Source organism: Ranitomeya variabilis, chromosome 6 (assembly GCF_051348905.1).
Source record: "Ranitomeya variabilis isolate aRanVar5 chromosome 6, aRanVar5.hap1, whole genome shotgun sequence".
Classification (NCBI taxonomy): domain Eukaryota; kingdom Metazoa; phylum Chordata; class Amphibia; order Anura; family Dendrobatidae; genus Ranitomeya; species Ranitomeya variabilis.
Window position 1 is genome coordinate 172,312,973 of NC_135237.1, and position 18,152 is coordinate 172,331,124.

Below are 18,152 nucleotides of genomic sequence, written 5' to 3' on the forward strand. Positions count from 1 at the left end.
TGGCGCTTTTTCCCTGCTGAGCTTTGAACTGTGCCTCAAAAGTACATATGGGAGATTGGCACACTCAGGAGAAGTTGCGCAAAAAATTGTACTGTGCATTTTCTCCTGTTAACCTTGTGAAAGTAAAAAAAAATTGGGCTTTAAGAACATTTTTGTGGGAAAAGTGTGTTTTTTTATTTTTTTATTTATTTTTTATTTTCACGGCTCTACGTTATAAATGTCTGTGGAGCAACTGGGGGTTCAATGTGCTCACCACACATATAGATACATTTCTTGAGGGGTGTAGTTTCCAAAATGGGGTCACTTGTGGGGGGTTTCCACTGTTTAGGCACATCAGGAGCTATCCAAACTTGACATTGCGTTCCGATCTCGATTCCAGCCATTTATGCGTTTAACATGTAAAACGGTACTCCTTCCCATCCAAGCCCTGTCATGTATCCAAACAGTAGTTTTTCTCCACTTATGGTGTATTGGTGTACTCCGAAGAAATTGCACAACAACTTTTTAGGTTAATTTTCTTCCTGTTACCTTTGTGAAAATATGAAATTTGTTTCTAAATAAAAATTTTGTGAAAAAAAATATAAACTTAAATTTTTTCCTTCCAAATTGCATTAATTCCTGTGAAGCACCTGAAGGGGTAATAAACTTCTTTAACCTGGTTTTGATGACTTTGAGGGGTGCAGTTTTTAGAATCATGTCACTTTTGGGTATTTTCTGTCATATAGGTTCCCCAAAGTCACTTTAAATGTGAGGTGGTCCCTAAAGAAAATGTTAGGTATTAATTCTTTTGTGTGACATAACTCTCTGGTATAAGAGCCCAACTGCCAAGGCAAGGCGTTCCCCTTTGTTGGTACCCTAACCTTATATGCCTCTTCAAACTGAAATCCTATGAGAAGTGAGTTGTCTTATATTTGTAGTATACTTCTTCTGACTGAGTACTCCTCCCTTCAGCCTAAGGTATTTTTAATTAGAGCTGGATCCATGCCTGCTTTTACAATTGTAGGCTTTCAGCCTGAGATAGGCATATAATGTTAGGGTCCCACCAAAGTGGTGCAGCTTGCTGTGGCTGTTGGGCTCTGAGGAATTTACTTCATTTTATTTACTTATTTTCTATAGCAGTAATGTTGCAATTTCAGAAACTCGATGTTTGCATATAATATCATTTCAGAGTCCAGCTGTATTTTGTTGGTTATATTGAATGGTTGTGATTGCTCGCACCTATTCACATTTGTATTATTCTCTTTGGAGGTGCTAATCAGTTTTTTGATGTATGCAGCTGTATACCACTGATCACTTCACTCTGATTCACGGTTAGGTCATGTGAGCTGTAATACAGTTTGAACATGTTTGCTGACTGAAGGGTTCTTTGTAAAGTGGTGAATCACATGCCGAGTTTTCTGCTGCATTCAGTGCTTCAAGCCAAATACTCAGTATGATAGATGTTATCATAGCCAGCGTGATGAAGTATTCCAACTTAAAAAGCATTATTGTTTTTGGCATCCAAGAGCATGGGTCCCAAATACAGTAATGTACGGGATTCCTAGCTCCCCTCCCCGGATCCAGAGGCAGCTTCTCTAGAATAGATACTGAAGCGAGGCAGACTCAATCAGGATGCTGTTTGGAATAATGTGCAGTAATATCAAAAGTAAATGCTGATTATCTTCTTTACTTGGTATTCTGTATCCATTTAAAGGGATTGTCTAATAGACAGACAATACATTTTTAAATGGAGTAGTCCCCCTTGTAAATTATAAATTACAGATACTCACCTCCTGCACGGCACCATTCCAGCAATGTCATCTCCCAGGGCTCACATGACATTGTTGTGCTACGTGATCCCTGCAGCCAATTAACAGCCAGCTTCCCAGCAGCACAATTGACATGGCATAACAATGTCACAGGAGACCTGGGGCAGACATCGCTGGAGTACCACCAGTGCGGAAGGTGAGTATCTATTACTTTTATTTCAAATTTCCATTTAAAAAGGGTTTGTCCAAGTAGTGAACAATCACTTTAATGTAATAAACTATGAATTATTTTAATGCAATTTTCTTTTTCCCTACAGTTGTTATCATTCTTTCGATTTAATGTCCTAATTATTGCTTATGCGATATGCAAAATTCGCCATTGGTGGGCAGTAGCGGTAAGTATTACATTAATGATATTGTTCCTATTGTAGATACTGTACTGTACATGTTAATAGGTACTTATAATTCGCATTGTACTGTATATACAATCAAAAAATACTTAATGGTGAGTGGGTCAAGAAATGCAGGAGGACGCGTTAGGTTTTAGGAGTCCTGTTTCTGAATGATGTAGGGCAGTTTGATCCGGACTATGCAATTATAGTAGCATACCTTAGTGAGAATTATACTAGTAGGAAAATATTAGAGTGTACAATAATAAGGAGCACAACACTCACACTGCTTTTACCAACTCACTATTTTTTTTTAAATTATATACAATAAAATATGCATTTTAAGTACCACGTTAGTGAAAGGCAGGATCACTGCTGGCATCCTTGGTACTTAGATTCAGCATACATAACCTTAAAGGGGCTTTTCAGTCTAGGGTGAAAGTCTGCAGTCACTCTAAGTGACTGCAGACTGCTGAATCGTGAGTTTGTGGAAGGCTAACACTATGACGATTCCTCTGTATTCAGTGTATGAGTGGGAGGATGTCTGATTTTTGCATTTTTTCCATTCAAGTAGCAACTAGTCTCCCCCAGCTTCTGTCAATTAGCATCTAATGAGAGGAGCCTGGTGACACTAGTCGGCACATGGCCACAAGTATGTGATTGCTGCTCACTCACACTGGCTCCCTAAAGGAATCCTAACAGTGTATGCATTTCACACTGTAAAAATTGGTCACAAAGCGTGACTACAGACTTCTCCTCTTCGACTGGAAAACCCCATTCAGGATGTTGTCCGATTTCTTAAAGGGAACCTGTCACCCCCAAAATGGAAGGTGAGCTAAGCGCACCGGCATCAGGGGCTTATGTACAGCATTCTGTAATGCTGTAGATAAGCCCCCGATGTATCCTGAAAGATGAGAAAAAGAGGTTAGATTATTCTCACCTGGGCGGGCGGTCCGATCAGATGGGCGTCCCGATCCGGTCCAGCGCCTCCCATCTTCTTACGATGACGTTCTCTTCTTGTCTTCATGCCGCGGCTCCGGCGCAGGTGTACTTTGTCTGCCCTGTTGAGGGCAGAGCAAAGTACTGTAGTGCACAGGTGCCGGACCTCCTGACCTTTCCCTGCGCCTGCACACTGCAGAGAAGGAATTCCGCTCCTAAGTGAATATGTGAAATGTATACTGTATGTGTTACAAGGAGCAGAAGGTCGTATGCAGACTACCTAAAACATATTTGGTTTTCACTCAGGTTTTTGACCTTGGGATTGTTAAAAGGGTTCAAATAATTTTCCGTACATTTTGAAATGACTTTTTCTCCTCATTCCCCCATAGGTGACCACAGCAATTACTTGTGCCTTTCTGATCGTGAAAGTCATTTTATCAAAGGTAAGCAGAAGATTGAATAATTTTCCTTTCCCCGATAATCAGCTTTCCGAAATATGACTGTGGCCACCTAGCTTGTAATATGGACTTATAATGGCGGCTGCTGCTTTTCTTTAATATAAATAAAAGCTTCCCATTTTAGCACCTGTGCAGTACAGTTCCAGAGTGGTGATGGGCTACTATTAGCGATGAGTGTGCGTGTTGGGATAAGGTGTTATCTGAGCATGCTCGGGTGCTGAGTGACTTCGGCGTGCTCGGATAATATGTTCCTAGTCCCTGCGGCTGCATGTCTCACAGCTGTTCGACAGCCACAACACATGCAGGGATTGTCTGTTTGTTAGGTAATCCCTACATGTGCTGCGGTTGTCAAACAGTTTTGAGCTTACAGATTTTTATTGATTATTAAGTCAAACTATGCAATATTGTTTGCTAATATTTTGAATTCTGTGATGTCATTCTGTAATTTTATTTTTTAAAAATGTTACAAAAATTCAGCTATTGTAAAAAAAAACCAAAACCTTTATATAATATGTGTGTGTGTGTGTGTGTGTGTGTGTGTGTGTGTGTGTGTGTGTGTGTGTGTGTGTTATGGCAAAAAAACCCACATTTTTTCACTCACCTGTAAATAATTGGTACCACTACATCTGCAACATCCCATAAAGCCTCGTACAGTTGTTGCGATGGAGAATTGTAAAAGTTATGGCTGCTTCCTTAAAGGGGTGACTACTAGACCAGGCTACTACATATCCCCATTTGAATGCCGCCATTGTGTTGAGTAAAGTAAGAAAAGAGCATAGCATGTCACAAGAGCGCTGCAACCTATCATCTCCTAAAGACTCTTTTATGTCCTTTTATTATACTTATACATTCTATGTGTTTTTTTTATTAATTTATTCTTTTCATTATATAACCGTGATAATGAAGATATACCTACTTGCATTTCCCAGCTGTTTTCCCAAGGTGCTTTTGGTTATGTCCTTCCTATTATGTCCTTTATCTTGGCCTGGATAGAAGCTTGGTTCCTAGATTTTAAGGTTTTACCACAAGAAGCTGAAGAAGAAAATCGTGAGTTGTTAATTGTTTGTTCATTATTTTATATATTGTTTTTATTGTTGCTGTTTGGGATAAGTGTCTCTTAAAGGGAATGTATCACTAGATTTTTGCCACCTAATCTGAGAGCAGCGTAATGTTGACACAGAGATCCTGATTGTAGCAATGTGTCACTTTCTTGGCTGCTGGCTGTAGTTTTGATTACAAGCATTGTTTTATCAGCAGGAGATGATCACTAAAGGACTAATAAATCTGCTGCCATGTAGTCCTCCATAATCATGAGGTCTTTATAACCCCACCCCCATCACTGGCAACTTTCTGCCTATGCACAGTGTACATAGAAATCTACCAAATCGGTGGTGTCGGTGCCTGCGGGGTTATACAGAGAACTGGTAAATTTTCAGCAGATAAAACCGTGGTTTTATCAGAACTGCAGCAATCAGACCAATAAGTGGCACATCGTTGGTACATTATGCTTTTCTCAGATTGGGTAGTAGAAATTTGGTGAAACATTCCCCTTAAATTGAAAAAAATATTGCCATTAAAATAAAATCACCTTCCATATGATAGTTCATGCCACACATTAGAGCTTCCGGATTTGCTGTGGGTAAATCTGCAGAAAATCTGAACTAGAATCTATAAAGAAATCTGCCTAAACATCTGTACTAAATTGTCCTGACTTTGGTGCTGCTTTCCTGCCATTGAAAAAAAATCCGAACACTCATCTTCTGCTGCTTCTATCTCAACACATGTGACAGTGACAACCAATGACTGCCTGCAGCAGTCACACGTCAGAAGCTTCCGACCAATAAGATGACATCTGTAACAGCTTGAGCACCTTTCCATGCATGGAATAAAATGGCGTATGCCCCTGAATAGAGATCAAACTGACCCCTGTCTGGTAGGTGGGGTTCTATAGACTTACATGCCAGAAATAAGATGCAGTGCGAAAAGACCTGTGCTCCTGAGGCAGCACAGTTCCTCAATGACTATAATATTCTCACCATGAAACCTCTGAAAGAAAGCTGTCTCCTTGCTGTCCGTTCTTGTGTTCTCTAAGGATCACACCAGCCAGACGCCTGCTTACTGGACATTCTCAGTATATCCAATGTATCAGCAATGTTTCCTTAGGCCCACATTCACATTAGATAGCTGAATGGTCATTTGGTGCCAGCTATCTCCCCTTCACCCCATACATAGGCCTAGCCTGTGAGAGGGCCATTGTAAGAATCATCAGACAAAGCCGTATCTCCAGGAAGAACAAAAGGATCGGCCATTGAAATGAAACATCCTTTTCTCCACCAACATCATTAATCGGGGGAGAGCTAGCTGGGAGGGCACCATATATATTTGACTGACATAGATATTGGCGGGTTCTGACAACTTTAGCCTAATGTTTATGGGAGCCATGAAACAAACATGGGGTTTCCTTGCTTAAAGGGACCCTAACAGCTGATACATGCTTCCTGATCCACGGGCACATGTATCAGGCACTGGTTGTAAGATCTCATCCATGTTCGCTGCGGCGTTTTAGAGAAAAACATAATTTAAAAGCCTCCTGGGGCTGAGCCGTACAGGAGACTAGTCGGACAGTCGGGACCCCGGCGGCTGCGACCAGGGAGAACCGGTGGCTTTTAGGCTACGGTCTCAGGACCGTAGTTCTCTCATGCGAGATAATCTGATCGATTCTGCCACTGCCCTGACTAACGCTCTGCATTGGGGCCGGCTGTCAGTCAGGGCCGGGGACGTGGCTACAGCTGCTCTGTGTTCTCAGAGCGCTGACAGGACCTGCACTGGTGCCGCAACCATGACTGAAACTGGAACACTGCGGGGGAGTAAAGCTCACTTTCTCCCGGCAGCGTTCGGCTAAGTGCAGGCGGCGGGCTGGTTAACAACAGTAATAATAACTTACAGATTAACTCCAGATCTGCAGGTTAATAGCATTTTTTCTGCGGACCGGTTCCCTTTAAGTGTAGTTTTAAGGTGTGCTGCATAGAAAAACCATGTAATAATTACATAAACATGATAGACTCAGTTAAATTCTCCACTGAATTACCTTTTGTTTGCTGTGTGACAATGATCTGTAGCTTTCTCTAGTGAGTTGGCTGTTTACCCTCAGGAAATTACCTGCTTGTTGCTAAAACATGTCTCCAGCCGCCTGCATTTCTAGTCCTACTTGTGTGCAGGAAATCAGAGCTTTTCCTTCTGAAGAACAATCCATGTGTGCTGTCCGAGTACGATGGGACGGTACCCTGATTAATGTCATTCAACAGGGCTATTCAGATGACAGCTTTTCTCAGAAAAAAGGCATAGCATGTACTATTTTCTTCCATATGGCGCATGAGATGGGTGTGCAAAAAATCATTGGATCCCATACAGGTCATAGGAGTAGCTTCCAATTTTTGCAGGTACATAGCCTTTATTAATGCAGGAAACCAGAATTGGTCTTGTACATTTTAAACTGTTGATGTGTAAATGTGGAAGTCACACTGATGTAAAATATGGACATACGGGTGGAAATCATCTCAGTTTTCTAGATGAAAATCAGACGATTTTTCATAAACTCGTCTGACCCCGTCCTAAGTGAGCTTGAACCGTAGCTTGTAGATCTATAGCCTTCACCTGCATACAAATAATTTAAAGTATCTTCTTGTATGTTGAAATGTAAAAACTATGCAAAAAAAGGTGCTTTTTTTTCTCTTTTTAGGTCGTTTAATGATTCAGAGTGTTTCTGAAAGAGCTGCACTATTAACACCAGGACCAAGGTCGGATGGACAGTTCTATTCACCCCCTGAGTCTCCTGCAGGTACAGTAACCAGTGCGAAACGGTCATATTGGCGATACACCATCTGTGACTACTATTGATGTTATTACTGAATTGTTCAACCATTTATATCGACTGAATGCGCATGCAGCGGCTCCCATTGCTTGCGGTACAGTCAGTGAGGTATCATGGCAGCCAGGTGTGCACTTAAAGGGGTATTCCCATCTCCAAGGTCCTATCCCAATATGTAGTAGGTGTAATAACAATAATATTAGCAAATACCTCCAATTAGAAATGTAGTATAATTGTTAAGATTCGCTATGTTGCTTACCCAAGCTGCAGGCATTGCAGGACCTTGGGTATTATTATTTCACCTACTACATATTGTGATAGGATCTTCGAGATGGGACTACCCCTTTAAGGCTTCCGTGGCTTTCATCTTACTCCTATGAAGCCAAGCCTGCAGTATTTGAAGTATATAGAACAAGCAATCACAATCACAGGTTGAAGCTCATTAAGAGGACTAAAAAAATAAAGATTAAAAAAGGAAAAGTTTTAATCACCCCTTTTTATTCTTTAAAAATGAAGAAACAAACAGGAGGTATTGCCGCCTAAAGAGAAGTCCAATCTATCAAATGATTAACCCATTTGGTAACAATAAAATCCAAGAGCCATATTTGTAGTTTTTCTGCTGCACCTGCCTAAAAAATGCAAAAAAACACAAAATCTGTCATAGTACCCCAGAATGGAGTCATTCGCCATGCAAAAAACGTCCTTCCACAGCTTAATCGATGTACAATTTATTTTTTTCATTCAATAAAAAATACAGCTCTGGCAAAAATTTTGAGACCACCACATCAGAGCCATGCCATGGGCAGCCCAATCTCCAGACCTGAACCCCTTGAAAACCTCTGAAATGTAATAAAGAGGATGATGGATATCACAAGCCAGCAAACAAAGAACTGCTTACATTTTTGCGCCAGAAGCAGTATGAAAGACTGGTGGAAAGCATGCCAAGATGCATGAAAGCTGTGATTAAAAATCATGGTTATTCCACAAAATATTGATTTCTGATCTCCTCCTGAGTTAAAGCATTAGCATTTTTGTTTCTAAATGATTATGAGCTTGTTTTATTTGCATTATTTGAGGTCTGAAAGCACTGGGTTTTTTTTTGTTTTTTTTTTTATTTTGACCACTTCTCCTTTTCAGAAAAAAAAATACAAAATTTATTGCTTGGAACTTCGGAGACATGTTGTCAGAATTATCAATATACCTAATTTGGATGTGTCCGTGTGTCTGTGCACAATGAGTCATCCACAATTGGGCGTAACCATGGATAGCTAAGGAGAGGAGCTCCCCCTGGTGGCGAGTTAAGGCATTAGCCTATTTTGAATTTTAGCCTGTGAGGCAACACTGTGAGGCATTCCAAAGATGGATCAAATTGAGCGCGCTGCTGCACTTAGAGAAGCGAATCGCATACAGATGCATAGCCTGCATCTTAATGAAACTGAAGATGAACAAAATTGTCGAAGAACTGCTGATGCAGCCTGACAGAGGGCGGCCAGATCAAGAGAAAGGAATGAAGTAACTGAATCACATAAAGCATCTAATGCTGCACAACAATGAGCAACACGCAGTGCACAACGTGATACACATATTTCACAAAAAAAGAGAACAAGATAGAATACGTGTCCAAAATGCAAGAGCCACTCGACAACGGCAATGCCGCTAGAGGACTTCTCAATCAAATTGATGAGACACATATTGAAGAGCACTATGCTGGCGAACTGACATTTCAATGTCAGTTCTGCCAATGTAAAAATACAAAGACGAAATGGCGCAGGACAAAACATTCCCTTCCTGCTGCAAGAGAGGGCGCATCCAATTATGTCCCATTCGTATGGATGATCAATTAGTCAAGTTGATGAAAGGAAAGCATCAGCAATCCAATAACTTTATGGCTAATATAAGGCAATACAATAGCTCGCTTGCTTTGGCTTCAATGGGAGCACAAGTAGCGCCACCTCCTGGGCATGGTCCATACGGTTTTTGAATTCATGGACAAATTTACCACAGAACTGCCCCATTGCATCCCGCTGTGGGTAGTACTCCCAAGTTTGCCCAGATTTATATCTTGGACAGTGAAGAAGCATTAAGTCCAAGAAGTTAGGTAAATAAAAAGTGCCTCCCAGCACTGCTATCCTCTCTTGGAGAGAAAATGAAAGCAATTAACCCACTCGCAAGAGCCTTCACAATGATGAGGGAATTTGAAATAGAGGAAGAGAGGATTGTTGAATTAGAAAATCGCGATCCACTCGAAATAACAATGTCAATTATAAATGACTACAATGATGACCAGAGGTGCTGCAATGCACCAAGGTGCAATTAAGTAGCTATAATTTATCAAAATGCAATGGATGAACCCCCATTTAACAGGGACATCAGAGTTCACCTCAAAAGTGAAAACCAAACTGTTCAAATCAGCTTAAGTGTGATACAATGACATGTCCACTTCTATTCCCATATGGGGACAGTGGGCGGACAGTAAATTTGACAACTCCAATTGCCCTAAGTGTGCAACATCAAGGAATTGGTGACATTAATCTACCATCCATACCAGTGCATCAAGATCGACGAGGAAAAAATCACCCTGTTGCAGTACTATGCATACAGGCTTGCTATTCATGGCGAGTTTAATCCACTTTTAAATGCTGGGAAGTTGACACAACAATTTATCATTGACAGTTACGTCAAAATTGAATCCCACAGGATCGAATATATAAAACAAAATCAAAAGGCATTACACGTCGACCGTTATGCCGGCGTTATGGATCACATCCATAATGCTGCATTACACCAAGGGCTAAAAGCTGGGACACCAGTAATTTTACTGTCCACTTTCATTAGAAGCCTATCAATGTTGAGATATGTGCTTCAATAAAAAGTGTTAAATATCGTTTGAAATATGTATACAAAGGACATGACCGTGCCAATATCAAGTTTGATACATTAAACTGGAATGACACAGCCATCTACCTAGATTCTCGGTATATAAGCGCCCCTGAGGGCATGTGGAGAATCAGAAAAAATAAAATGCATAATGCTTCACATACCATTAAAAGGCTTGCTGTTCACCTTGAAAACATGCAGCAAGTGTTTTTCGAAGATGGTAATGTGGATATAGTTATTTCGGACTCAGAAGCCTCTACTCTGCAGGCTTATTTTGAGCTAAACAGAGTTGACGCTTCCGCCCGTCAGTATTTGTACAGTGAAATCCCTGAACACTATGTCTGGGATAGAAAAGCTGTACCAGAAGGATGGAAAAAAACGACGGGCTCAATTTAGGAAAACAATTGCCTGAATGTATACAGTCTCTTTAATAGATGGTGAGCTGTATTACCTAAGACCCCTTTTACTTCACGTAAGAGGAGCAAAGTCTTATGCTGACTTAAGGACTGTCAGTGGAGTCGTACATGACATGTATAAAAATGCGTGCATTGATCTTGATCTATTGGAAGACGGTATAATGGATGCAATCACTTTCAAAAGCCCTACCAACTTCATGAATTATTTGCTATAATTTGTGTATATGGGGAACTAGCTAAACCATTGGCATTATGGCAAAAATATAAAAACGTATTCCTAACGTTGACAAATAGTTTACTGTCAACTGTGTGTACAAAGAAGGCTTTTATTAAGCGTTTTAACAATTGTAAAAAGCCAAAAAAGCGTGACTAACTCCTAGCCGCGGTCTACGGACCAAACATTGGGCATGGGCAGGGCCTTGGGGGCAGCTCCCAAGTGTGCTCAACCATGTGAAATAGCTTACGCTCAGGAACATTGAGGAATAGCGCTATTGGATAGCCCTACCCGTTCATTTCCTTTAGGAATAGGGCTATGGGATAGCTCTACCCGTTCACTTTCTTCATTGATAGCGCTATCGGATAGCTCTACCCGAACAGTATTAACTACAGAGCTTATTTATACACAAGGTAGGAGTGGCAGGAGACGTACACCAGGTATTTATGTTTGCTATTAGTCTGCACATACGCCAGTCTGGAAGTAGTGATCCTACAAGTCACAATCAGCCCTTTAACCCCTTAATCCCATATGACGTACTATCCCGTCGAGGTGGGGTGGGCCTTAATTCCCACCAACGGGATAGTATGTCATACGCGATCGGCCGCGCTCACGGGGGGAGCGCGGCCGATCGCGGCCGGGTGTCAGCTGCATATCGCAGCTGACATCCGGCACTATGTGCCAGGAGCGGTCACGGACTGCCCCCGGCACACTGCGATCAAACATGATCGCGGTGTACCGGCGGTATAAGGAAGCATCGCGCAGGGAGGGGGCTCCCTGCGGGCTTCCCTGAGACCCCCGCAGCAACGCGATGTGATCGCGTTGCTCCGAGGGTCTCCTACCTCCCTCCTCGCCGCAGGTCCCGGATCCAAGATGGCCGCGGCATCCGGGTCCTGCAGGGAGGGAGGTGGCTTACCGAGTGCCTGCTCAGAGCAGGCGCTGGTAAGCCTGCAGCCCTGTACAGCAGATCGCAGATCTGACAGAGTGCTGTGCACACTGTCAGATCAACGATCTGTGATGTCCCCCCCTGGGACAAAGTAAAAATGTAAAAAAAAAAAAAATTCCTAAATAAAGAAAAGAAAAAAAATATTATTCCCATAAATACATTTCTTTATCTAAGTAAAAAAACCAAAACAATAAAAGTACACATATGTAGTATCGCCGCGTCCGTAACGACCCAACCTATAAAACTATATCACTAGTTAACCCCTTCAGTAAACACCGTGAGAAAAGAAAAAAAAAAACGAGGCAAAAAACAACGCTTTATTACCATACCGCCGAACAAAAAGTGGAATAACACGCGATCAAAAAGACAGATATAAATAACCATGGTACCGCTGAAAACGTCATCTTGTCCCGCAAAAAACGAGCCGCCATACAGCATCATCAGCAAAAAAATTAAAAAGTTATAGTCCTGAGAATAAAGCGATACCAAAATAATTATTTTTTCTATAAAATAGCTTTTATCGTATAAAAGTGCCAAAACATAAAAAAATGATATAAATGAGATATCGCTGTAATCGTACTGACCCGACGAATAAAACTGCTTTATCAATTTTACCAAACGCGGAACGGTATAAACGCCTCCCCCAAAAGAAATTCATGAATAGCTGGTTTTTGGTCATTCTGCCTCACAAAAATCGGAATAAAAAGTGATCAAAAAATGTCATGTGCCCGAAAATGTTACCAATAAAAACGTCAACTCGTCCCGCAAAAAACAAGACCTCACATGACTCTGTGGACTCAAATATGGAAAAATTATAGCTCTCAAAATGTGGTAACGCAAAAAATATTTTTTGCAATAAAAAGCGTCTTTCAGTGTGTGACGGCTGCCAATCATAAAAATCTGCTAAATAACCCGCTATAAAAGTAAATCAAACCCCCCTTCATCACCCCCTTAGTTAGGGAAAAAAAAAAAAAAGTATTTATTTCCATTTTCCCATTAGGGTTAGGGTTAGGGCTAGGGTTAGGGCTACGGTTAGGGCTAGGGTTATTGCTAGGGTTAGGGCTAGGGTTAGGGCTAGGGTTAGGGTTATTGCTAGGGTTAGGGCTAGGGTTAGGGCTAGGGCTAGGGTTGGGGCTAGGGTTAAGGCTACAGTTAGGGTTGGGGCTAAAGTTAGGGTTTGGATTACATTTACGGTTGGGAATAGGGTTGGGATTAGTGTTAGGGGTGTGTCAGGGTTAGGGGTGTGGTTAGGGTTACCGTTGGGATTAGGGTAAAGGGGTGTGTTTGGATTAGGGTTTCAGTTATAATTGGGGGGTTTCCACTGTTTAGGCACATCAGGGGCTCTCCAAACGGGACATGGCATCCGATCTCAATTCCAGACAATTCTGCGTTGAAAAAGTAAAACAGTGCTCCTTCCCTTCAGAGCTCTCCCGTGTACCCAAACAGGGGTTTACCCCAACATATGGGGTATCAGCATACTCAGGACAAATTGGACAACATCTTTTGGGGTCCAATTTCTCCTGTTACCCTTGGGAAAATACAAAACTGGGGGCTAAAAAATAATTTTTGTGGGAAAAAAAAGATGTTTTATTTTCACGGCTCTGCGTTGTAAACTGTAGTGAAACACTTGGGGGTTCAAAGTTCTCACAACACAACTAGATAAGTTCCTTGGGAGGTCTAGTTTCCAATTTGGGGTCACTTGGGGGGGGTTTGTACTGTTTGGGTACATCAGGGGCTCTGCAACTGCAACGTGACGCCTGCAGACCAATCCATTTAAGTCTGCATTCCAAATGGCGCTCCTTCCCTTCCGAGCTCTGCCATGCGCCCAAAACAGTGGTTCCACCCCACATATGGGGTTTCAGCGTACTCAGGACAAATTGGACAACAACTTTTGAGGTCCAATTTATTATGTTACCCTTGTAAAAATACAAAGCTGGGGGCTAAAAAATCATCTCTGTGAAAAAAAAGAGGAATTTTTATTTTCACGGCTCTGCGTTATAAACTGTAGTGAAACGCTTGGGGGTTCAAAGTTCTCACAACACATCTAGATAAGTTCCTTAGGGGGTCTACTTTCCAAAATGGTGTCTCTTGTGGGGGGTTTTAATGTTTAGGCACATCAGGGGCTCTCCAAACGCAACATGGCGTCCCATCTTAATTCCAGTCAATTTTGCATTGAAAAGTAAAATAGCGCTCCTTCGCTTCCGAGCACTGCTATGCGCCCAAACAGTGGTTTACACCCACATATGGGTTATCGTCGTACTCAGGACAAATTGCACAACAACTTTTGTGGTCTAATTTCTTTTCTTACCCTTGGGAAAATAAAAAAATGGGGGCGAAAAAATCATTTTTGTGAAAAAATATGATTTTTTATTTTTACGGCTCTGCATTATAAACTTCTGTGAAGCACTTGTTGGGTCAAAGTGCTCACCACACATCTAGATAAGTTCCTTAGGGGGTCTACTTTCCAAAATGGTGTCACTTGTGGGGGGTTTCAATGTTTAGGCACATCAGGGGCTCTCCAAACGCAACATGGCGTCCCATGTCAATTCCAGTCAATTTTGCATTGAAAAGTCAAATGGCGCTCCTTTCCTTCTGAGCTCTGCCATGCGCCCAAACAGTGGTTTACCCACACATATGGGGTATCAGCGTACTCAGGACAAATTGTACAACAACTTTTGGGGTCCATTTTCTCCTGTTACCCTTGGTAAAATAAAACAAATTGGAGCTGAAATAAATTTTGTGTGAAAAAAAGTTAAATGTTCATTTTTATTTAAACATTCCAAAAATTCCTGTGAAACACCTGAAGGGTTAATAAATTTCTTGAATGTGGTTTTGAGTAACTTGAGGGGTGCAGTTTTTAGAATGGTGTCACACTTGGGTATTTTCTATCATATAGACCCCTCAAAATGACTTCAAATGAGATGTGGTCCCTAAAAAAAAATGGTGTTGTAAAAATGAGAAATTTCTGGTCAACTTTTAACCCTTATAACTCCCTAACAAAAAAAAATTTGGTTCCAAAAGTGTGCTGATGTAAAGTAGACATGTGGGAAATGTTACTTATTAAGTATTTTGCGTGACATATGTCTGTGATTTAAGGGCGTAAAAATTCAAAGTTGGAAAATTGCGAAATTTTCAAAATTTTCGCCAAATTTCCCTTTTTTTCACAAATAAACGCAAGTTATATCGAAGAAATTTTACCACTATCATGAAGTACAATATGTCACGAGAAAACAATGTCAGAATCGCCAAGATCCGTTGAAGCGTTCCAGAGTTATAACCTCATAAAGGGACAGTGGTCAGAATTGTAAAAATTGGCCCGGTCATTAACGTGCAAACCACCCTCGGGGCTTAAGGGGTTAACAAATCTTGTAATGTGAACTTAGGATAAAAGCCAAATCAGTATCTCAGTTTGCAGACACAGTGTTTTGGGCTGTGTTTTTGTAGGTTAACCCCTTAACGACCGCCGATATGCATTAAAACGGGGGCCACTAAGGGGCCTTACTCCTTAATCGCATTTGTAAAACAGTGATTAGGAAAAGGGTATAGTGACCCACAGAGTCCAAAAATCTCTGGGGTTTCAGCTACCAGCCTAATTTTCATTTTTCATGTTTTGCCAATTAGATGAAAACGTGTAAGAAAAAAAAAAGGAAATGCCTGTCTGTTTTTTACATTTTCTATTTTTTTTTTTTTAATTAATAATGCAATGACCACTAAATTACGTTTTTAGTTATGTTCCCCTTTCCATTACAACTTGATTTTATGTCAGGAGGTGAGGCTAGAAACATCAGCCTGGAGGTGCCTTTCCGCATTTTGTTTTTAGATTTTTATTGGTTTGTATTTCCATTCTTTTATTCATTTTGTGCATTCTTCCCCCCATAAAGTCATGGCATGGCACACCTATATAGAACTAACACTTACAGTCTCTTTCTAATGGTAGGCTCATCCACTTTGACATCATTATTGATGAGAACTACTTTTTCTGATGAAAATCATAGTTTCTTGTAGATAAGTACTGGTTCCTCATTTTTTTCCCCTATAATATTCAGCAGAAATCATCGCTTCAACCACTTATTTTTTTATAATTTTTTTTAAGTTAGGTGTATGGTCATCTTTTAGACATTGGCTCATTCTTAGTTTTATCCGTAAATACATATTGTCTTCAAAAGCTTTGATTTTAGTTGTCTTTCTTGTTTGCAGATTCTGAAGATGATGTTGAAGAAAAACAAGACAGTGAAAAATCTCTCATTTAGTAAAGTAAGTAATCTCATTTTCCAGTGAGAAATGTAATGTTCTATTGCACTTTACTGTAACATCCTGTAGTGGAAAATATTATTTCTGTTAATGGGTTTTCCCGTTTTCCAGACACTATGTAGCAAAATCAATTGTGTCGTTCAAAAGTGCAACTCGTCCCGCAAAAGACAAATCCTCACACCGCCATATTGATAGAAAAATAAAAAAGTGATGGCTCTGGAAAGAAGGGTAGCAAAAAACGGAAAAAAAAGGAAATGTGGAAAATCCCGGGTTAAAGCTTTGAAAAGTCACACAATAAAATTTTGCAACGTTTGGTGCTTTCACGCCAGTATAAATCATCTATACCAATATGTGCAGAGCTGTGACAGAGGCGGAAGGGTGGCATGGCCACGTCTGTCCATCAAATTCATCAAAACTGCTGCCTTCTGTGCTCCAGAAATACTACTCCAGTCTCGCACGGATTTGCACGCCACTCGCTGGGCATTCTGTGCGACAACCACGCAGCTTTGCAGCGCTATTAACCTGCAGATCAACCCCATACCTGCAAGTTAATAATATTTTTTGACATGACGGTTTCCCTTTAATCAGCATAAATAAAGCCCTTTGGTCTTGGCCTTCAACTAATGCCCACTAGATGGCGACTTGTTTGCATTTCTTACTCTTACTGTTGTGAAAACGAACTTTTCATTCTCTATTCTCCACAGATTGAAAGCATTATATTGCATGGAACCCATCTATGGGGACAACGGGAAAAAGCCACCTAAAGCCTTTCACTAGTTTACGGACGGTGCTCTTCTAATGGATAGCTCTGAAAGGCTGCTAAGCTACTGATGAAGATGCTGTGAGCCTAGGCTAAGACTTGCCTTAGTAAGAAGAGAAAAATACAGCGTATACTTTTGTAATATTGCAAATACCATAAGGGTTGCACTAATGGACCAACATATATTGTGCTGTCCTGGAGGCCTCAGTGTCCGATATTAGTGCCTTTGTGTTCTCTATGATACAGACATATGTACAAACCTAAGAATGAGTTGTCTAGTGAGACATAAAATGTGAAGCAGATGTGGATTCATTACATAGTTGAGTTGTAAGTCATGTACATGTTGTATATAACTAATCTGACATGTCTTTATAAATAGCGGCACACTGGAAAGTAGCAAGAATGGGATTAGAATCTAAAGCGTCCTACACGGGGCAAGATTTAGGCGTATGCTGTGCATCTCTCATCACTCTTTGCTCAAATTCTTTTTTTTAGCTGCTTATGGAGATAAATTCTAATTTCTGTATTCAACCTTATTTTTTTTTATCCATGTTGTACATTTCTAAATTATCGCGCATTGTATAAAGCTTGCCAAATATATCTCCAGATAATTATGGATAATTTTAACTTGCATACATTGAGATTTGATTGTATCCATTGTTCTGCAGTTCTGTAGATTATTTGTAATTTATTTGAAGCCTGATAGGTATAAACTATAAAAAGACCCTAACATATATTTATATATAAATTGAAGATACCAGTCAGATTATTTGGCTTTGAAGGGAAGTTAATTGCTTAATTGCAGCATATTTCCAATAGATTATTTTGTACAGTAAAAAAACTTTTTTTTTTCAGAATCTAAAAATCTAGAAATTCCTTTAATCTAACATGTTTACATCTACCGTAACATTTCTTCGAAGCAGAAGATATGAACCATTGAGAGATTCATTTAAAAAAATGTATAATAACATATATTGTATTAACATTTTATTTTGGGCTTTATCCTGGCTGTTTATAGTTACCGCCAAAATAAGATTAAAAAAATTGAAATACACACGTGTAGATCAAGATTAACTTTTCTCAATCGATTATACATTATCTATAGCAAAATGTTTCATAACCCAGAGTGTTATTTTTTTTTAGAAGAAGATTATGCTGAAGATTCCCTTACAAGACTGTTCTACGTGTTTTTCTTTGAATATCCAGTAGAGAATGTAATCATCTGACATAGATAATGACCTGGATCAGATCTCGTTGATGTCATATTAAAATAAATGTACTGTGCC

The 18,152-nt window shown here is 40.3% G+C and overlaps 1 protein-coding gene across 2 annotated transcripts in view; it reads left to right on the forward strand.

Annotated features, from left to right (window-relative positions):
• Nucleotides 1-17,918, forward strand: part of STARD3NL (STARD3 N-terminal like) — a 63,741-nt gene extending 45,823 nt beyond the window's left edge. For both annotated transcript variants that reach the window (XM_077269259.1, XM_077269260.1), the window contains exons 6-11: nt 2,066-2,143; nt 3,466-3,519; nt 4,464-4,581; nt 7,274-7,372; nt 16,053-16,109; nt 16,811-17,918. In XM_077269259.1, coding sequence (XP_077125374.1) covers nt 2,066-2,143; nt 3,466-3,519; nt 4,464-4,581; nt 7,274-7,372; nt 16,053-16,105 — 402 coding nt within the window. In that variant the 3' untranslated portion in view covers nt 16,106-16,109; nt 16,811-17,918. The remainder of the gene's footprint in view (nt 1-2,065; nt 2,144-3,465; nt 3,520-4,463; nt 4,582-7,273; nt 7,373-16,052; nt 16,110-16,810) is intronic.
• The last annotated feature ends 234 nt before the right edge of the window (nt 17,919-18,152 follow it).